At 44.1% G+C, this 13,376-nt stretch overlaps 1 protein-coding gene across 1 annotated transcript in view; it reads left to right on the forward strand.

Annotated features, from left to right (window-relative positions):
* The window catches only part of MBTPS1 (membrane bound transcription factor peptidase, site 1), a 54,982-nt gene that overhangs the window by 14,972 nt on the left and 26,634 nt on the right, over positions 1-13,376 (forward strand). The window contains exons 4-10 of the mRNA XM_012806100.2: positions 2,424-2,627; positions 4,715-4,825; positions 5,247-5,356; positions 6,577-6,693; positions 7,546-7,613; positions 11,108-11,210; positions 12,915-13,066. Of these exons, the coding sequence (XP_012661554.1) occupies positions 2,424-2,627; positions 4,715-4,825; positions 5,247-5,356; positions 6,577-6,693; positions 7,546-7,613; positions 11,108-11,210; positions 12,915-13,066 (865 nt within the window). The remainder of the gene's footprint in view (positions 1-2,423; positions 2,628-4,714; positions 4,826-5,246; positions 5,357-6,576; positions 6,694-7,545; positions 7,614-11,107; positions 11,211-12,914; positions 13,067-13,376) is intronic.

Here is a 13,376-nt window from a genome sequence, read left to right on the forward strand (position 1 = left end):
GCGCCTGTAGTCCCAGCTACTTGGGAGGTGGAGGCAGGAGACTCGCTTGAGCCCAGGAGTTGGAGGTTGCTGTGAGTGTGATGCCCTGGCACTCTACCCAGGGGGATAGCTTGAGGCTCCGTCTCAAAAAAAAAAGAGAGTCATAGACTCCCAGGGGATTGGGGGTGGGTGTCCATTCTGTACCTTCTCCTCTGCATTTGTCATGGTCTGTGCCGGTCACCCCCAAAAGGAGATGCTTAACTGTTGACATGTCTGTTCTTGAAGTTAGCTATGACCTTGAGCAGTAAGTTTTAATTTTTCTCATTCATAAAATGGATATATTACCTACCTCACAATTCTCATGAAAATAAAAATGAAATAATGCATGTGAAGAGAGCTTAGCAGAATGATCAGGATGTAACAAAATGTTAACTGTTGGTAGATTTTGCTTTATTTGGGGCTGAAACTGTTTGATTCTGGATCCTATCCATTTGGCTCTGCTCTGTGACAGTAAGACAAAGCTAACCTGTTTTCTATGACACAGCATGTAAAGATTATTATGACTCAGGTAGCTCTCTGATGTTTGAAGACAGTTTCATCTCTCTAGGCAATAATCTCCAGTTCCTTCAACAGTTACTCAGATGACGTGGTTTGAGTCCCCTCACCATTTAAAGTGTTTTCCTTTGAGTACATTGCAGTTTTTCTAAATTATTAAACTGTGAAGCCCTGAACTGAGTGTAATACCTCAAGTGTAGTCTGGTCTGTTTGAGGTAAAGCAGAACCCTTCCTTGTTCTAAATGTTTCTTCAATTAGTAACTCTGGTGTTGTCTTGTGCTGTTGACTTAAAGATCAGAATCAACATGGGAATTTCAGTATAGAGCAATTTCTGTGGCACTGTGCAAATAATTACTTAATGGGATTGACATGACTATATATATTTTCTATGCTTTGGTACTTGATGGGTGTAGCCTGGTAAGGCTAGGATAAAAAATGGTAGTAATTTTGCTTTAGAAATAGAACTGCAGTAGTATTATAGATTTTTTTCTTCTTAAAATGCATTTGAAATATGATGTTCATTATAACATGGACTTTGAAAGGTAAAGGGAAAAAACTCTTGTGGTATTTGTTTTGGGTTTTCCCTCTTTTTTAAAAAAGAAATTTATAGATAGCAAATGCATCCTTTTTGGCATACAGTTTGGCAAATGTATCCACTAACAAAATCAAAATACAGAATAATTTCATCACTGTCAGAAATTCCCCCTCCCTTATTCCTTTGTAGTCCTTTGGGTTTTTATGAAAGGTGAAATTCTAGTAGATAAGAATGTTGAGGGCTGGGCACAGTGGCTCACACCTGTAATCCTAGCACTCTGGGAGGCCAAAGTGGGTGGATCGCCTGAGCTCACAGGTGCGAGACCAGCCTGAGCCAGAGTGAGACCTTGTCTCTAAAAATAGCCAGGTGTTGTGGTGGGCACTTATAGTCCCAGCTATTTGGAAGGCTGAGGCAAGAGAATCACTTGAGCCTAAGAGTTTGAGGTTACTGTGAGATATGACACCATGCACTCTACCCAGGGCTACACAGTGAGACTGTCTCCAAAAAGAAAGAATGTGGAGAATAGTGAGCAATATACCGTTTGAAAAAGGTCCTATTGATGTTTGTGTTTAGTGGGATAACGTGACTTTTTTCTGTGCCAGAAATCTATAGACTTGCTGTAGTCATCTCGTCCCCTGCAAAGAGTCAGCTTCTATAATAGTAAAACTTCATGATTGGTTAGTGACCATTTTCTTCAACTTTTTTCCCCTTTCTGGTTCAGTGTGAACAAGTTGCTAATGAAAAATCACGTTTTTCTTTAGTTTTAGTATCATAGTTAACTTCATTTCTTTCTTTCTTTCTTTCTTTTTTTTTTTTTTTTTTTGAGACAGAGCCTCAAGCTGTCGCCCTGGGTAGAGTGCTATGGTATCACAGCTCACAGCATCCTCAAACTCTTGGGCTTAAGCGATTCTCTTGTCTCAGCCTCCCAAGTAGTTGGGACCACAGGTGCCCGGCACAACGCCCAGCTATTTTTTGGTTGCAGTTGTCATTGTTGCTTAGCAGGCCTGGGCCGGGTTCAAAACTACCACCCTAGGTGTATGTGGCCAGTGCCCTGCCGACTGAGCTATGGGCGCTGCCAGCTTTATTTCTTTAAAAATTATTTTATCAGTCCCTTTCTGCCTCACCTTGGTTCAAAAAATTTCAAATAAAGAACTCTTAGGGAAAATAAGAAAATAATGTCCTCTGTTGGTAATTATATTCATGTAAAAAAGGGAGAGAATTCCACTTCCTTCACATAAGACATTAAGAGGTCATATTGCTATGTTTACAATGTTTGTTTTGCCTGACACATGTAGTGTAGTCTGTTTTTTCCCTTCTTCTCTGACCTTTTTTTTTTTTTTTTTTTTGCCTGTAGCTGACCCCGTAGTGCCCTGCAATGAAACCCGATGGAGCCAGAAGTGGCAGTCATCTCGTCCCCTGCGAAGAGCCAGTCTCTCCCTGGGCTCTGGCTTCTGGCATGCTACTGGAAGACATTCAAGTAGACGGTTGCTGAGAGCCATTCCTCGCCAGGTTGCACAAACGCTGCAAGCAGACGTGCTTTGGCAGATGGGATACACAGGTGTGTGCTGTTAACTGGCAACAGTGCAAGTCTGGGGTTCGGGACCTCCGTAAGTCTTGGGAGCACCTGCCCTAAAGCCCTGCACTAACATGCTTGTCCTCCTATTTGCTGAGTGGGACACAGTCCAGTCGTTTAGCCTTGGTCTGTTGTGCCTGCTGTGCCAGGCATCTGTTGGTAATTGTCACCACTTGTATCTTACTTTTGTTACCATTTCAGAGATTAGAAAGGGTAGATTGTTATCATTTCTCTCTATTGTACACAAGAAATACAGTACTACTTCACAGCCTGGGCTGGCTGGCAGTCTCAGAGAGGTCTGTAATTTCTCAGAGAAAGAGATTGAATTCAGAGATGGTCGCTTTGATTTGGGCAGTTTCATGAGAATTAGTTGATCACTTGAGTTTGGCGTCCTGTAGGCAGAGTGACCAAGTGACTGTCACATATGCTGATCATTTGTTTCAGGACAGGAAACAATACTGAGGACCATGACCTATGAAATCAAACTCATAACCAATAAGATTTTTTTCCCTTGCTGATTCATTGTGGCAGAACATTCTGGTTTTAAATAATATGAAGACTTTTGACCCTGAGTGTTAAATGTAAGCCAGTTTTGCTTGCCTCCAGGACATCACAGTTTGTCTAGGTACTTTTTCCCACACCTCCTACTAGAGACCCTTCTCAAATTTTCGCTTCCTGCCAACTTTTAACTCCTGGTAGACTGACATTTTATTAAAAACGTTTGTCTCTTGGTTTTATCTTTTAGAATGAGAACTTTTTTTTTTTTGCAGTTTTTGGCTGGAGCTGGATTTTAACCCACCACCTCTCGCAGCCAGCGAGAGGTATGGGGCCAGCGCCCTACTCCTTTGAGCCACAGGCACTGCCCAGAATGAGAACTTCTTTTTTTCTTCTTCTTCTTCTTTTTTTTTTAAGAGATAGAATCTCACTTTGTCACCCTCGGTAGAGTGCCGTGGCATCACAGCTCAACAGCAACCTCCAGCTCTTAGGCTTAGGTGATTCTCTTGCCTCAGCCTCCTGAGCAGCTGGGACTACAGGTGCCCACCACAGCACCCAGCTATTTTTTGATGTTGTTGCTGCAGTTTGGCTGGGGCTGGGTTTGAACCCTTTATTCTCGGTATATGGGGCTAGTGCCCTACTCACTGAGCCACAAGCACTGCCCAGAATAACTTCTTTAGAAAACAGATTCTCTGGTCATCAGAAAACTATTCCCCCAAACCAAACTGTCTCCAGTTTTATTTGTGTATTTTTAAAAAGTAGCAATAATTTTGGTAGTTATCACTGCGTATTGATTATTTAACATAGTGTTTATTGGTAAACAACTCTCACATCAGAAAGACATCCTTTTTACATTCGTGAGCTGTTAAAATAATACAGGTATCTTGTATTTTTTCTAGATGTGTTCTAGAATATCTTACAGGTCAATCATTTCACATGGTACAGATGGCTTTTGGCCATCCAAAATAGACTCATCATTATAGAAAAGGGTATACTATCATGATTGTCCTTGAAATGGGGTCAACCCCATGTGTTGTTAATAATCCTTCTTTGCAGAGTCTATTGTCATTTATGAGTAGCACTGAGTAAATTGCTGTCCTTGTCAGGAGTAGGAATAGTTCTGCCTGCTTTCCCCCACTTGCCCTGCTCTGTTCCTTAGGTTTATGCTTTGTGGGTGCTTGGAAGGCCTCTGAGTAGATGGGGGGATGGAGCCATGTCGTAAATCACCAGGAGAAGATGAGATAGAGACGGCAGCCCACAGCCTGGAGGACACTATAGGAATGGGGAGGGCTGTTCCACCCCTGAATATGGGTGACAGTTGAGGAGGGTCCAGAGAGATCTGTTCATCCTCAAATCTGGTTCAGCAGCAAATGGTGGCATTTCTCCTGTTCTCTTCTTTTCTTGATCTTGGCTCAGCCAGCTAACTCCCCAAGCATCTGACCTAACTCACTGCATTCTGGGCAGACTTTGGCATGCTACGTCACTTTCTGTGGGTTCAGGAGGGAGTGTATTCTACTGGCAAAAATCCAAAAAAGATGATTTCTCCAAACACGATTGTACTTTCTTCTTGGAATAAGGTGCTAATGTGAGAGTTGCTGTTTTTGACACTGGGCTGAGTGAGAAGCATCCCCACTTCAAAAATGTGAAGGAGAGAACCAACTGGACCAATGAGCGGACTCTAGATGATGGTAGGTCTCTGTAACGCAGTGACTTCCCTGCCATCCTCTTTCAGGTCTGTTTGTCCAAGGGCTAATGACTACACAGTCCATGTCCAGCAGTTATTGGACAGTAACCCAGTTACTGTGCCTTTCATTATAGTAGAAGCTTTTCTGAAAATCTCAGGCAGTGTCAGAAAATAAAGGTTGGTGGTGGAGAGGGGTGTGGGGAGGATGCCTAGTGAAGGAGCAACTCTTCTAGAGCAGAGAGGCTGTAACTAGACTTCATGTGGTGCTTATGCCGGCTGAGTTCTGAGTGGGGTGGCCCCAGGGATCCTCCCTCTAGGACTCAGAGGATGGAGTCTGTATGGAGGTGATGGTTGGAGCGTTGCATTGTGGCCTGCGTTATCAACTGTGTTTAATGGGATCTTTTCTTTCCTCTAATGGTCTGCAGGGTTGGGCCATGGCACATTTGTGGCAGGTGTGATAGCCAGTATGAGGGAATGCCAAGGATTTGCTCCAGATGCAGAACTTCATATTTTCAGGGTCTTTACCAATAGTCAGGTAGGTGTTTTGAGGAGTTCTGAGTCTTTTAAGGAATTGATAGTGAAATGTAAAAAGTCACACTTGATTGTTCACATCCAGGTAAGAGCAGCACCCATCAGTGATACTGAGTCACTCTCAGGCTGCGTGGGCTGCACTGTCTCTCCACCGTCCCTTCTGCTCTTCTTCTGCCACTCCCTTTACTGCCCCTAACTCGAACCCTGAGGCCACCACGGACAGTGATTCTTTGACCTCCTGTTTCTGCTCCATCTGCAGGCTTTCCCAGGCCTCTGGGTCTCCATGATAGAATAGTTGCATGTTTATGTGTTGGCCTCCCCGTTTGTTCTCCTGCTGCCGTGAGGGTGGGGACAGCTTTACTTACCTCTGCATCCCAGCACCTAGCAGTGTTTCTAATTAGCAAGCTTTGTTCCCTCACCCTTCATTTGGAAACTACAGAAAAGGAAGAGGATCCTAGTATTTGTTCTCTTTCTTTAATTTAGTTTTTGAATAGGTAATACATAGTTCAAAATCCTGGAAGGCAGTGCAGTGGTAAGTCTCCAACCCTGACCCCTTCCAGCAGGTGCTTACCTCACTTCCCCTGGTCTCTCATGTGATACTGTTCTTAATTTCTTACAGACCTCCTCCTAGAATTTCTTTTGCATGTGTAACCATTATAAATATGTGATCTTTTAAAGGGCTTTAAAAACATAATTCTTAATCATTACATTGCCTCTCTTCCCCCTATAAACTTAATCTTGCATTTAGCAAAAATACTAACACTGAGGTGACTTTTGTAAGGAAAGCAGGAAGAGGGGGACATCAGAGAACTAATGTTAACAGATAACTGTCACTGCTGCCATTTATTCTTCAGTCTGTTTAGGAATGAAGATTATTAGACAAAAACATAGTATTTAGAGGTGCTTAACTTATTAGCCGTGTCTTAGGATACATCCTTTTCTAAGAGGGGCAGTTAGAAGTTTGGGGTTTTATCTTGGAAGGTACCTTATACATCACACCTGGAAAGAGAGGCTGCCCACAGAACACAGCTCCCTCTTCCTAGGGTTCACCTCCAAGGACGTAGAATTTCTGGGCATAATATTTTATATTCCAGAGCATTATTCATACTTGGGACTTATTTATATTAATAGAAATACTTGATGTTTTTAAGAATCTTAGAAATTATCATAGTATTTTGAGACTTTTACAGAAACACTAAAAGGACGGTTTTACAATTTCACTAGGTATCTTACACATCTTGGTTTCTGGATGCCTTCAACTATGCCATCTTAAAGAAGATTGACGTGTTAAACCTCAGCATCGGGGGCCCTGACTTCATGGATCACCCCTTTGTTGACAAGGTCAGTCACATTGGGCACACAGACGCTGCGGTTGGATGGTGGCTCCTGCTCTGTTGCAACCCCAGCTTTGCATCATTTCTAGTATATGCTCCTGGCTTTTGGCCCAGCTGGTGATAGCTTTGCACAGACAAATGGTTAATGACGTGAACTTTAATGACTTATTTAATGTCATACATCCGAGGTTGGAGGCCTTGGAAATAGGTGTTTATAAGGAGCACTTGGTGCCTTGATGCTTTCTCACCTCAGCTTACAACCCTTATTTTCCAAAAATGACAAGAAAGCTAGTGTCTGCCTGTGTTCTGCGCAGTCCTGCTTTCTAGGCCTTGTCCTTCTCTAGACTTGAGCAGTGTCAGACAGACCCACCTGTATCACCCAGTGCTCTTTTTGTTTTGGTTTTGTTTTTTCAGAGATAGGGTCCTGTTCTCCCTCCGGTGGTATATTTTAAGGAGGCTTTCCTTTTTAGGATTATTTTTAAAATTGGGGGTGGTGGTGGGTTCAGCGCTTATAGCTCAGTGAGTAGGGTGCCGGCCACATACACCGAAGCTAGCAGGTTTGAATCTGGCCTGGGTCTGCTAAACAACAGTGACAACTGCAACCAAAAAATAGCTGGGTGTTGTGCAGGTGCCTACAGTCCCAGCTACTCAGGAGGCTGAGGCAAGAGAATCGCTTAAGCCCAAAAGTTGGAGGTTGCTGTGAGCTGTGACACCAAGGCACTCTACCAAGGACAACATAATAAGATTCTGCCTCAAAAAAAAAAAAGAAAAAGAATTTGGGGCGTCAGGGTTGACAATTATATGTGGATTCCTTAAAAGTATTATATTTTCATTAAATAAATGCTTTCTAATTTTGTAGGTATGGGAATTAACGGCTAACAATGTAATCATGGTTTCTGCTATTGGCAACGATGGACCTCTTTATGGGTAAGTGGCCTCAACAGGGGTGAGCTTTAGGGATTGTTTTTCCCTCAAGTAGCTAAAAAGTGTCCATCTGTGCACCTACCTGTTTGCATATGTAGGGCTTGGTATCATGCACGTTTTTATCAAACAAAAAATGGAATGTGTGATGAACCCCCAAGCGCTTACTACTCCCCTCAGCAGTTGTCAAGTCAGTTCAGGTTCAGTCTTCTTTCTGTTCAATTTTTAAAAAACTTGGTTTATAAATAGTAATAGTAATTTTTATTCTATTTTTCCCCAAAAATCAATCAGGAAAGTAAATCTGTTAGAGAGAAATGGGTTCTGCAATATTAACAAGCACAGGGAATGAAGAGGTAAACCTGTGAGATGCCTGCTTCTCTGGGAAAGGTGAGGCGCAGACACAGGAAACTAAAACAAGGGAGGACTTGCTGGGACCTGGCAGAGACCAGACGATGCTGTGGGAGTTGACAAAGGGGCCAGATATGGCATCGGAGAGTGTAGTGGCCCAGCGATGTGTCTTTGTACCAGGCTGCTGTGGGGAACTAGAGCAGCTCGAGATGAGAAACGTTTGCTAATAAACTTTGATTAGAGATCTCAGTCTTCTTTCTACCTGCAGCTCTGAGTTCCTCTGTAGATAATGTGTATAATTTCTTACCGGAGGCTGAGGATGTTCGCTACTCTCCTTTATCGATTACCCAGAATGTGTGCAGTTCGGTACTATGATAAAGGGCTGAAGGTAACCACTGAGGGAAAAGGGAAGATGACAGTGTGTATCCTCAGCTTGTCATTATTGGGTGTAGAGAGAAGTGTGTGAGCTCATGTGTCCCAAACAGGCCTGTCTGTGGCACATGGGCAGTGGCTGTGTGTCATGTTGTGCCCACACAGTACATCTTACTGGGATATCCTAGAAGCTATAGGAAAGCAGGTTGTCTTGAGGATCGGCTGAGCTTGCACAAAGTGTCCCAGGTGTAGCGTGAAGTTATGCTTATGTGTCTCAGAAAACACAAATGTTGGCAGTCACGTGGTTCCAGCCTAGCTGGAACGCTGCGCCCTTGGAGTGGTCCAGTGCTGGATTTTGCTATGGGGTTAGTGATGCATCCTGTGATTTGTAGACTGAAATGGCATAAACATACCCTAGTGTGCACATGGCTGTATCACAACACACACCTTGTCAGGTTTTCTTGTTTTCCCTCCCTGTGTTTCTCCTGCTTCTAGTGTCCCCACTCAGGGCCAGCACTGATCCACTCAAAGTCACCAAGTTGTCAGTGTTTCCCGGCTTGTCTTCCTACCTTTAGCTCTTTCTGCCCCAGCTCTTCCATCGTGATAGAGATATGTGGAAGCAGACAGGTCCCTCCTGCCACTTTCAGGCGGAGGGGACTTCCCTTTTCTGAGCGTCAACTTCTTCACCTGTCACAGGGGCATGAGACCTATCTTTGAGGCAGCTGTAAGGATGAAATTAGGTAGGAGGGAAAGCACTGTGAGTATCAATGCTCTGTGAGTGGTAGCGGCCCTTTTTTCTTCCTTCTCTATTTCTACTGTTAAAACAGACACACCGGCGTTTTCCTAATCAAGAACCTGCAGTGGATGATTATTGTTCAATAGATCAAATTTTTCTTCTTGGTTTCCAGAAGCTAGTCCAGAATTGCAAACTTCTGTAAAGGGTCAGATAATAAATATTTTAGGCTTTGTGGGCCATCGGTCTCCATTGCAGCTACTTGGCCCTGTGCTGTGTGAGATGAGAGCACTGATGGCAGCACCAGAGCGAAGGAGCAGGGCTGTACTCCAACAGCCCAGTGACAGCAGGAACGGGTGCGTTTGCCGACTCCAGCTGCAATCTGTGCCCGGCGTTGTCTTCCACTACTCCAGGCACATTTCCCTCAAATCTGGGCTCCCTCACATCGGCAGTAGAAACTGCGCATCAGGTTCCTCACCCTGTGTTTGCGGCTGGTCCTCGGTTTCACACTTGTGTGGGTGACCGTCTCTTTGAGATGCTGTCCTGACCACTTCATTCTACCCTAGCTGCCCTTCTAAAACCCTGTGGCTTTTGTGAGCAGTTGTACTTGTTTTCCCTATCACGGAGTTGTGAATTGGTAGTATATAGAGGGAAAAAGCCTTAAAGGGACGGTCCTGTCCTCACCTTGTGTGTGTGCTCACGGTGCTCACAGGGACCCGAGTGTCTGGCAGCCATGTCTTGTAGCGATGGGAAATGGCACGTGGTTATTGCTGCCTTGGTGGTGGCAGCTACTATTTCACTGCTTGGGTGTCTGTCAGGACTGCTCCGCTGTTGCTCTTACACCTTGTGGTGCGAAAAGCCTGCAGCTGCAGCTTTCTTCATTCAATGCCAACGGTGGTTTATTCCCTGGTTCTTCATCTCAAGCCTTCGCTTATTTATTAGGGGTTTAAGTATAGTTAATATTACTGGGATTGATAGGTAGAAAGAGGATGGGAAGGTAACATTTTTTTCTTAGCTTCACTGGGAGTTTCTAGGAAACAGTGACTTCTGTTCCTTGAATTCATGGAAATTTGTAAGTTTCTAGTATCAGCTAATGGAAAGTCATCATAAGACCCTCGGGATGACCACCTGGCAGCGTACTGGGGGCCAGTGAGCTGAGGAGACAGTGTCCCTGTTGACTTGGTGTGGTTCGGAACCTTTGGTTAAAAGCACATGCTATAGAACTTCTTGCTATTGAAATCTCTTAAGCCACTTGAAATCTGTTGTAGTTACTGAATTGTCAAAGAGTTCATTTTTTTGGTAGTGGAGCTGTATAATAGATAAAACTTAGAAATGCAGGTTAGTAACTGATGGCTTCATACTTTCAAATAGTCCAACTTCATCTTGACTTTCCGGTTTTGATGTTTTTTTGTCCTTCCTCATTTCACTGTCGTTTCTTTGCAGAGATCTTGTGGGGACTATGTGACTTTTTCCTTGCGTTGTGTGTCTTCTTCTAAGAGGCTGCGGGTACAGGATAGTGATAGTCACCCCCTCAGTTCCCGGGGCGGGGTGGGGGGCAGCACTGCAGAAGCACTATAGCTTCCTGACCGTGACAGATGCAGTTGTGTGGATATGGTTTCTTCCCAGCAAAGTATCTAATCCGGTTGGGGAGGCAAGGTAGAAATACTTGGAACAATTCAAAAGTGATATTAGAATGTGTATGTAATTAGATGGTGAACTGTGGTCAGTTAAGGCTTGTGAAGTTCAAGGCAAGAGGAGCTCTTTAAAGCCTGGAGGAGTGAGGGGGAAACTGAACCTTGAGCTCAGCTCAAGTGTGACACTCTGACAGGGAGAAGAGAGGAAGGGTGTTCCCAGGAGAGGACACAGCTCAAGCTCAGCATTTCAGAGGACGTGGTGTGTCAGTGCTGCGTGAGCCTTCTCACAGAAGAGCCTCAGAAAGTCTTAGGCTTTTATGGGCGTATTTACCCTTATTTGAATTGTTCATTTTAAGTTATGTCTTCTCTTGTTTGTTTGTTTATTGTGTGTGTGTGTCTCTCTCTCAATTTAGCACGCTGAATAACCCTGCTGATCAGATGGATGTGATTGGAGTAGGTGGCATTGACTTTGAAGATAACATTGCTCGCTTTTCTTCAAGAGGAATGACGACCTGGGTACCTTTTCATTATTAATGTCATGTGTCTAACAGGACCATTTGGTTGAGCCTTGGGTGTGTTGTCAGTGCACAGATTAGAAGCATATAAGGCAGACCAGCCCTCTGATACACATTGACAGGCCAGGGCTGTGGGTGCTGGCCCCACCATCAGGACAAGAGCTGCCCCTTGACCTCTGCCCCTTCACTCTGGCTAGCCCAGAGCCACTCATGGAGGGAACTCTGGTGGATTCTAAGAAGTGTTTACTGGTTCTTCTTCTGTTGTATTTCTGAGTAACTCACTTTTTGGGTAAATAGATTCCTGCCCAGTTGTCCTAACTAGTAATATGATGAGCTGCCCTCCTCAGTGGTAGGCAAGATGCCTTTTTGGTTTTGGCCTTAAGAAGTGGGAGAAGATACTGAGAATAGCTTAGTATCAACTCCACTAACACAGAATTAGTTATGTTTAACTGGACGGAATTGAAGTATCCCCACCAAGTTAATAACCCAGCCACTTGGGGTTTAATTATCCTACTAATTCACCTTCCTTTACCTGTCAAGGTTTGATTCAAGCTGAGATGCTGACTGGAGCAGCACTGAGTAGCTGGGGAGAGCACCTGCCCCTGGTGTCTGGGGATGTTTATCTCCTGGTCCTCTGACTTGATGTGTGCCATGCTTGGAGGCCTCGATTAAATCCCCAGAAAGATTCACACTGGGAACACTGTGGGCCTTGTCCAGCCCTGCAGCCCTTAATGACATAGTCTTCCTCTTGAATCTTAGTACCATGGCAGCACCAGCTCCACCAGGTGTCCACACCTAAGGCAGTCAAGAGCCTCCTCCTGGGGTTGACCTGACTGGACGCCATGGTCTGGTGACCCCAGTTAGGTGAAAGTCAGTCCCGGGAGAACGTGCCTGCCAGTCACCTCTGTCTCCCTTTGTGAACACTTCCCTCACCTGTGAGGTGGTGTGCTGTCCTCGGCCTTCCTCAGGAGCTTGTTTTTAATAGTGTCTCGAACGATGTCCCTCAGTTCTGCAGAGCTGCGAGTGTAGATCTGCCCCTCCGTCAGCCATATGTGTGACCCACACGGCTTTTCTGGTTGTCAGGAATGGTTTTCACCTCATGTTGGTAACTTTTTCTGACAGAATACAAGACCGTCTTGTACTTTGAATTCTGCCCTACTTTGTAGGAAGCTTATGAGAGAACTTAGTGAAAAATCTTACCCTAAGTTAGGCATACATACAGTTACCTTGGTTTTCCTAAATGGTTTCTTTTATTTTTGACAATTTTCAATATCCAGTCATATTGTATACTTTTTTCTTTATAAAGAAACATGTTTTTTTCCAGTTTTTAATTTTAATTTTCTAGTTTTTCTAACCTATTTCTAATTTTTAATTTATATAGAGATAAAACATTTCCCAGGTTTTAGTCATGTTGAATCAATGTCCAGCTTCTAGTTTTGCATGCTAGCTAAATTAAAATACTTAGTTTTATTTTTTTTAATATATATTTTTTAATTGCTTTATGCCCTTATATTGTCCTGGTTATTATAAAACATACTAAAAATAGTTCTATTTTCTACTTTACCCTCTAAGCTTGTTTTCTGCTTTGCAGTGAATTTTAGACTAAAACCATAACCCTTCTTCCTGTTCTGGCTTTTCACTCATGACTGCATGTGGTCGCGTAGTAGGGTGTGAACCGTAGAAACTGAGCTGCTCTCATTCACAGGAACTACCAGGAGGCTACGGTCGTGTGAAGCCTGATGTTGTCACCTATGGTGCTGGAGTGCGGGGTTCTGGTGTGAAAGGGGGATGCCGGGCCCTCTCGGGGACCAGTGTTGCCTCTCCAGTGGTCGCAGGTGCTGTCACCTTGTTAGTGAGGTGAGTGTTGCTTGGCAGAGACCACAGGCTCCAGAGTTAGGACGAGAGCACTTGGTGCTGGCCCTGTGGGATGGAGTCTCCCTTCCGCCCTGACTGTCCTGGAGTTTGGACACATGACCTTGCTCGGTGTCTGTTGCTTCACCTCTGCAGTAGAGGTGGGAGTCTCCTCTTTTGTAGTTAGATGCCATGTATGTGAACACACTTTGTAAGCTGACCCATAAATAATAGGGAAAATATCTGTTACTCTTATTTATATGTGTGTTCTGTATTTAAGTGTACTTTTTATGTACTTAGAACTGTGCTTTTTTTT

Source organism: Otolemur garnettii, unplaced genomic scaffold, assembly GCF_000181295.1.
Source record: "Otolemur garnettii isolate 467f Iridium unplaced genomic scaffold, OtoGar3 scaffold00047, whole genome shotgun sequence".
Classification (NCBI taxonomy): domain Eukaryota; kingdom Metazoa; phylum Chordata; class Mammalia; order Primates; family Galagidae; genus Otolemur; species Otolemur garnettii.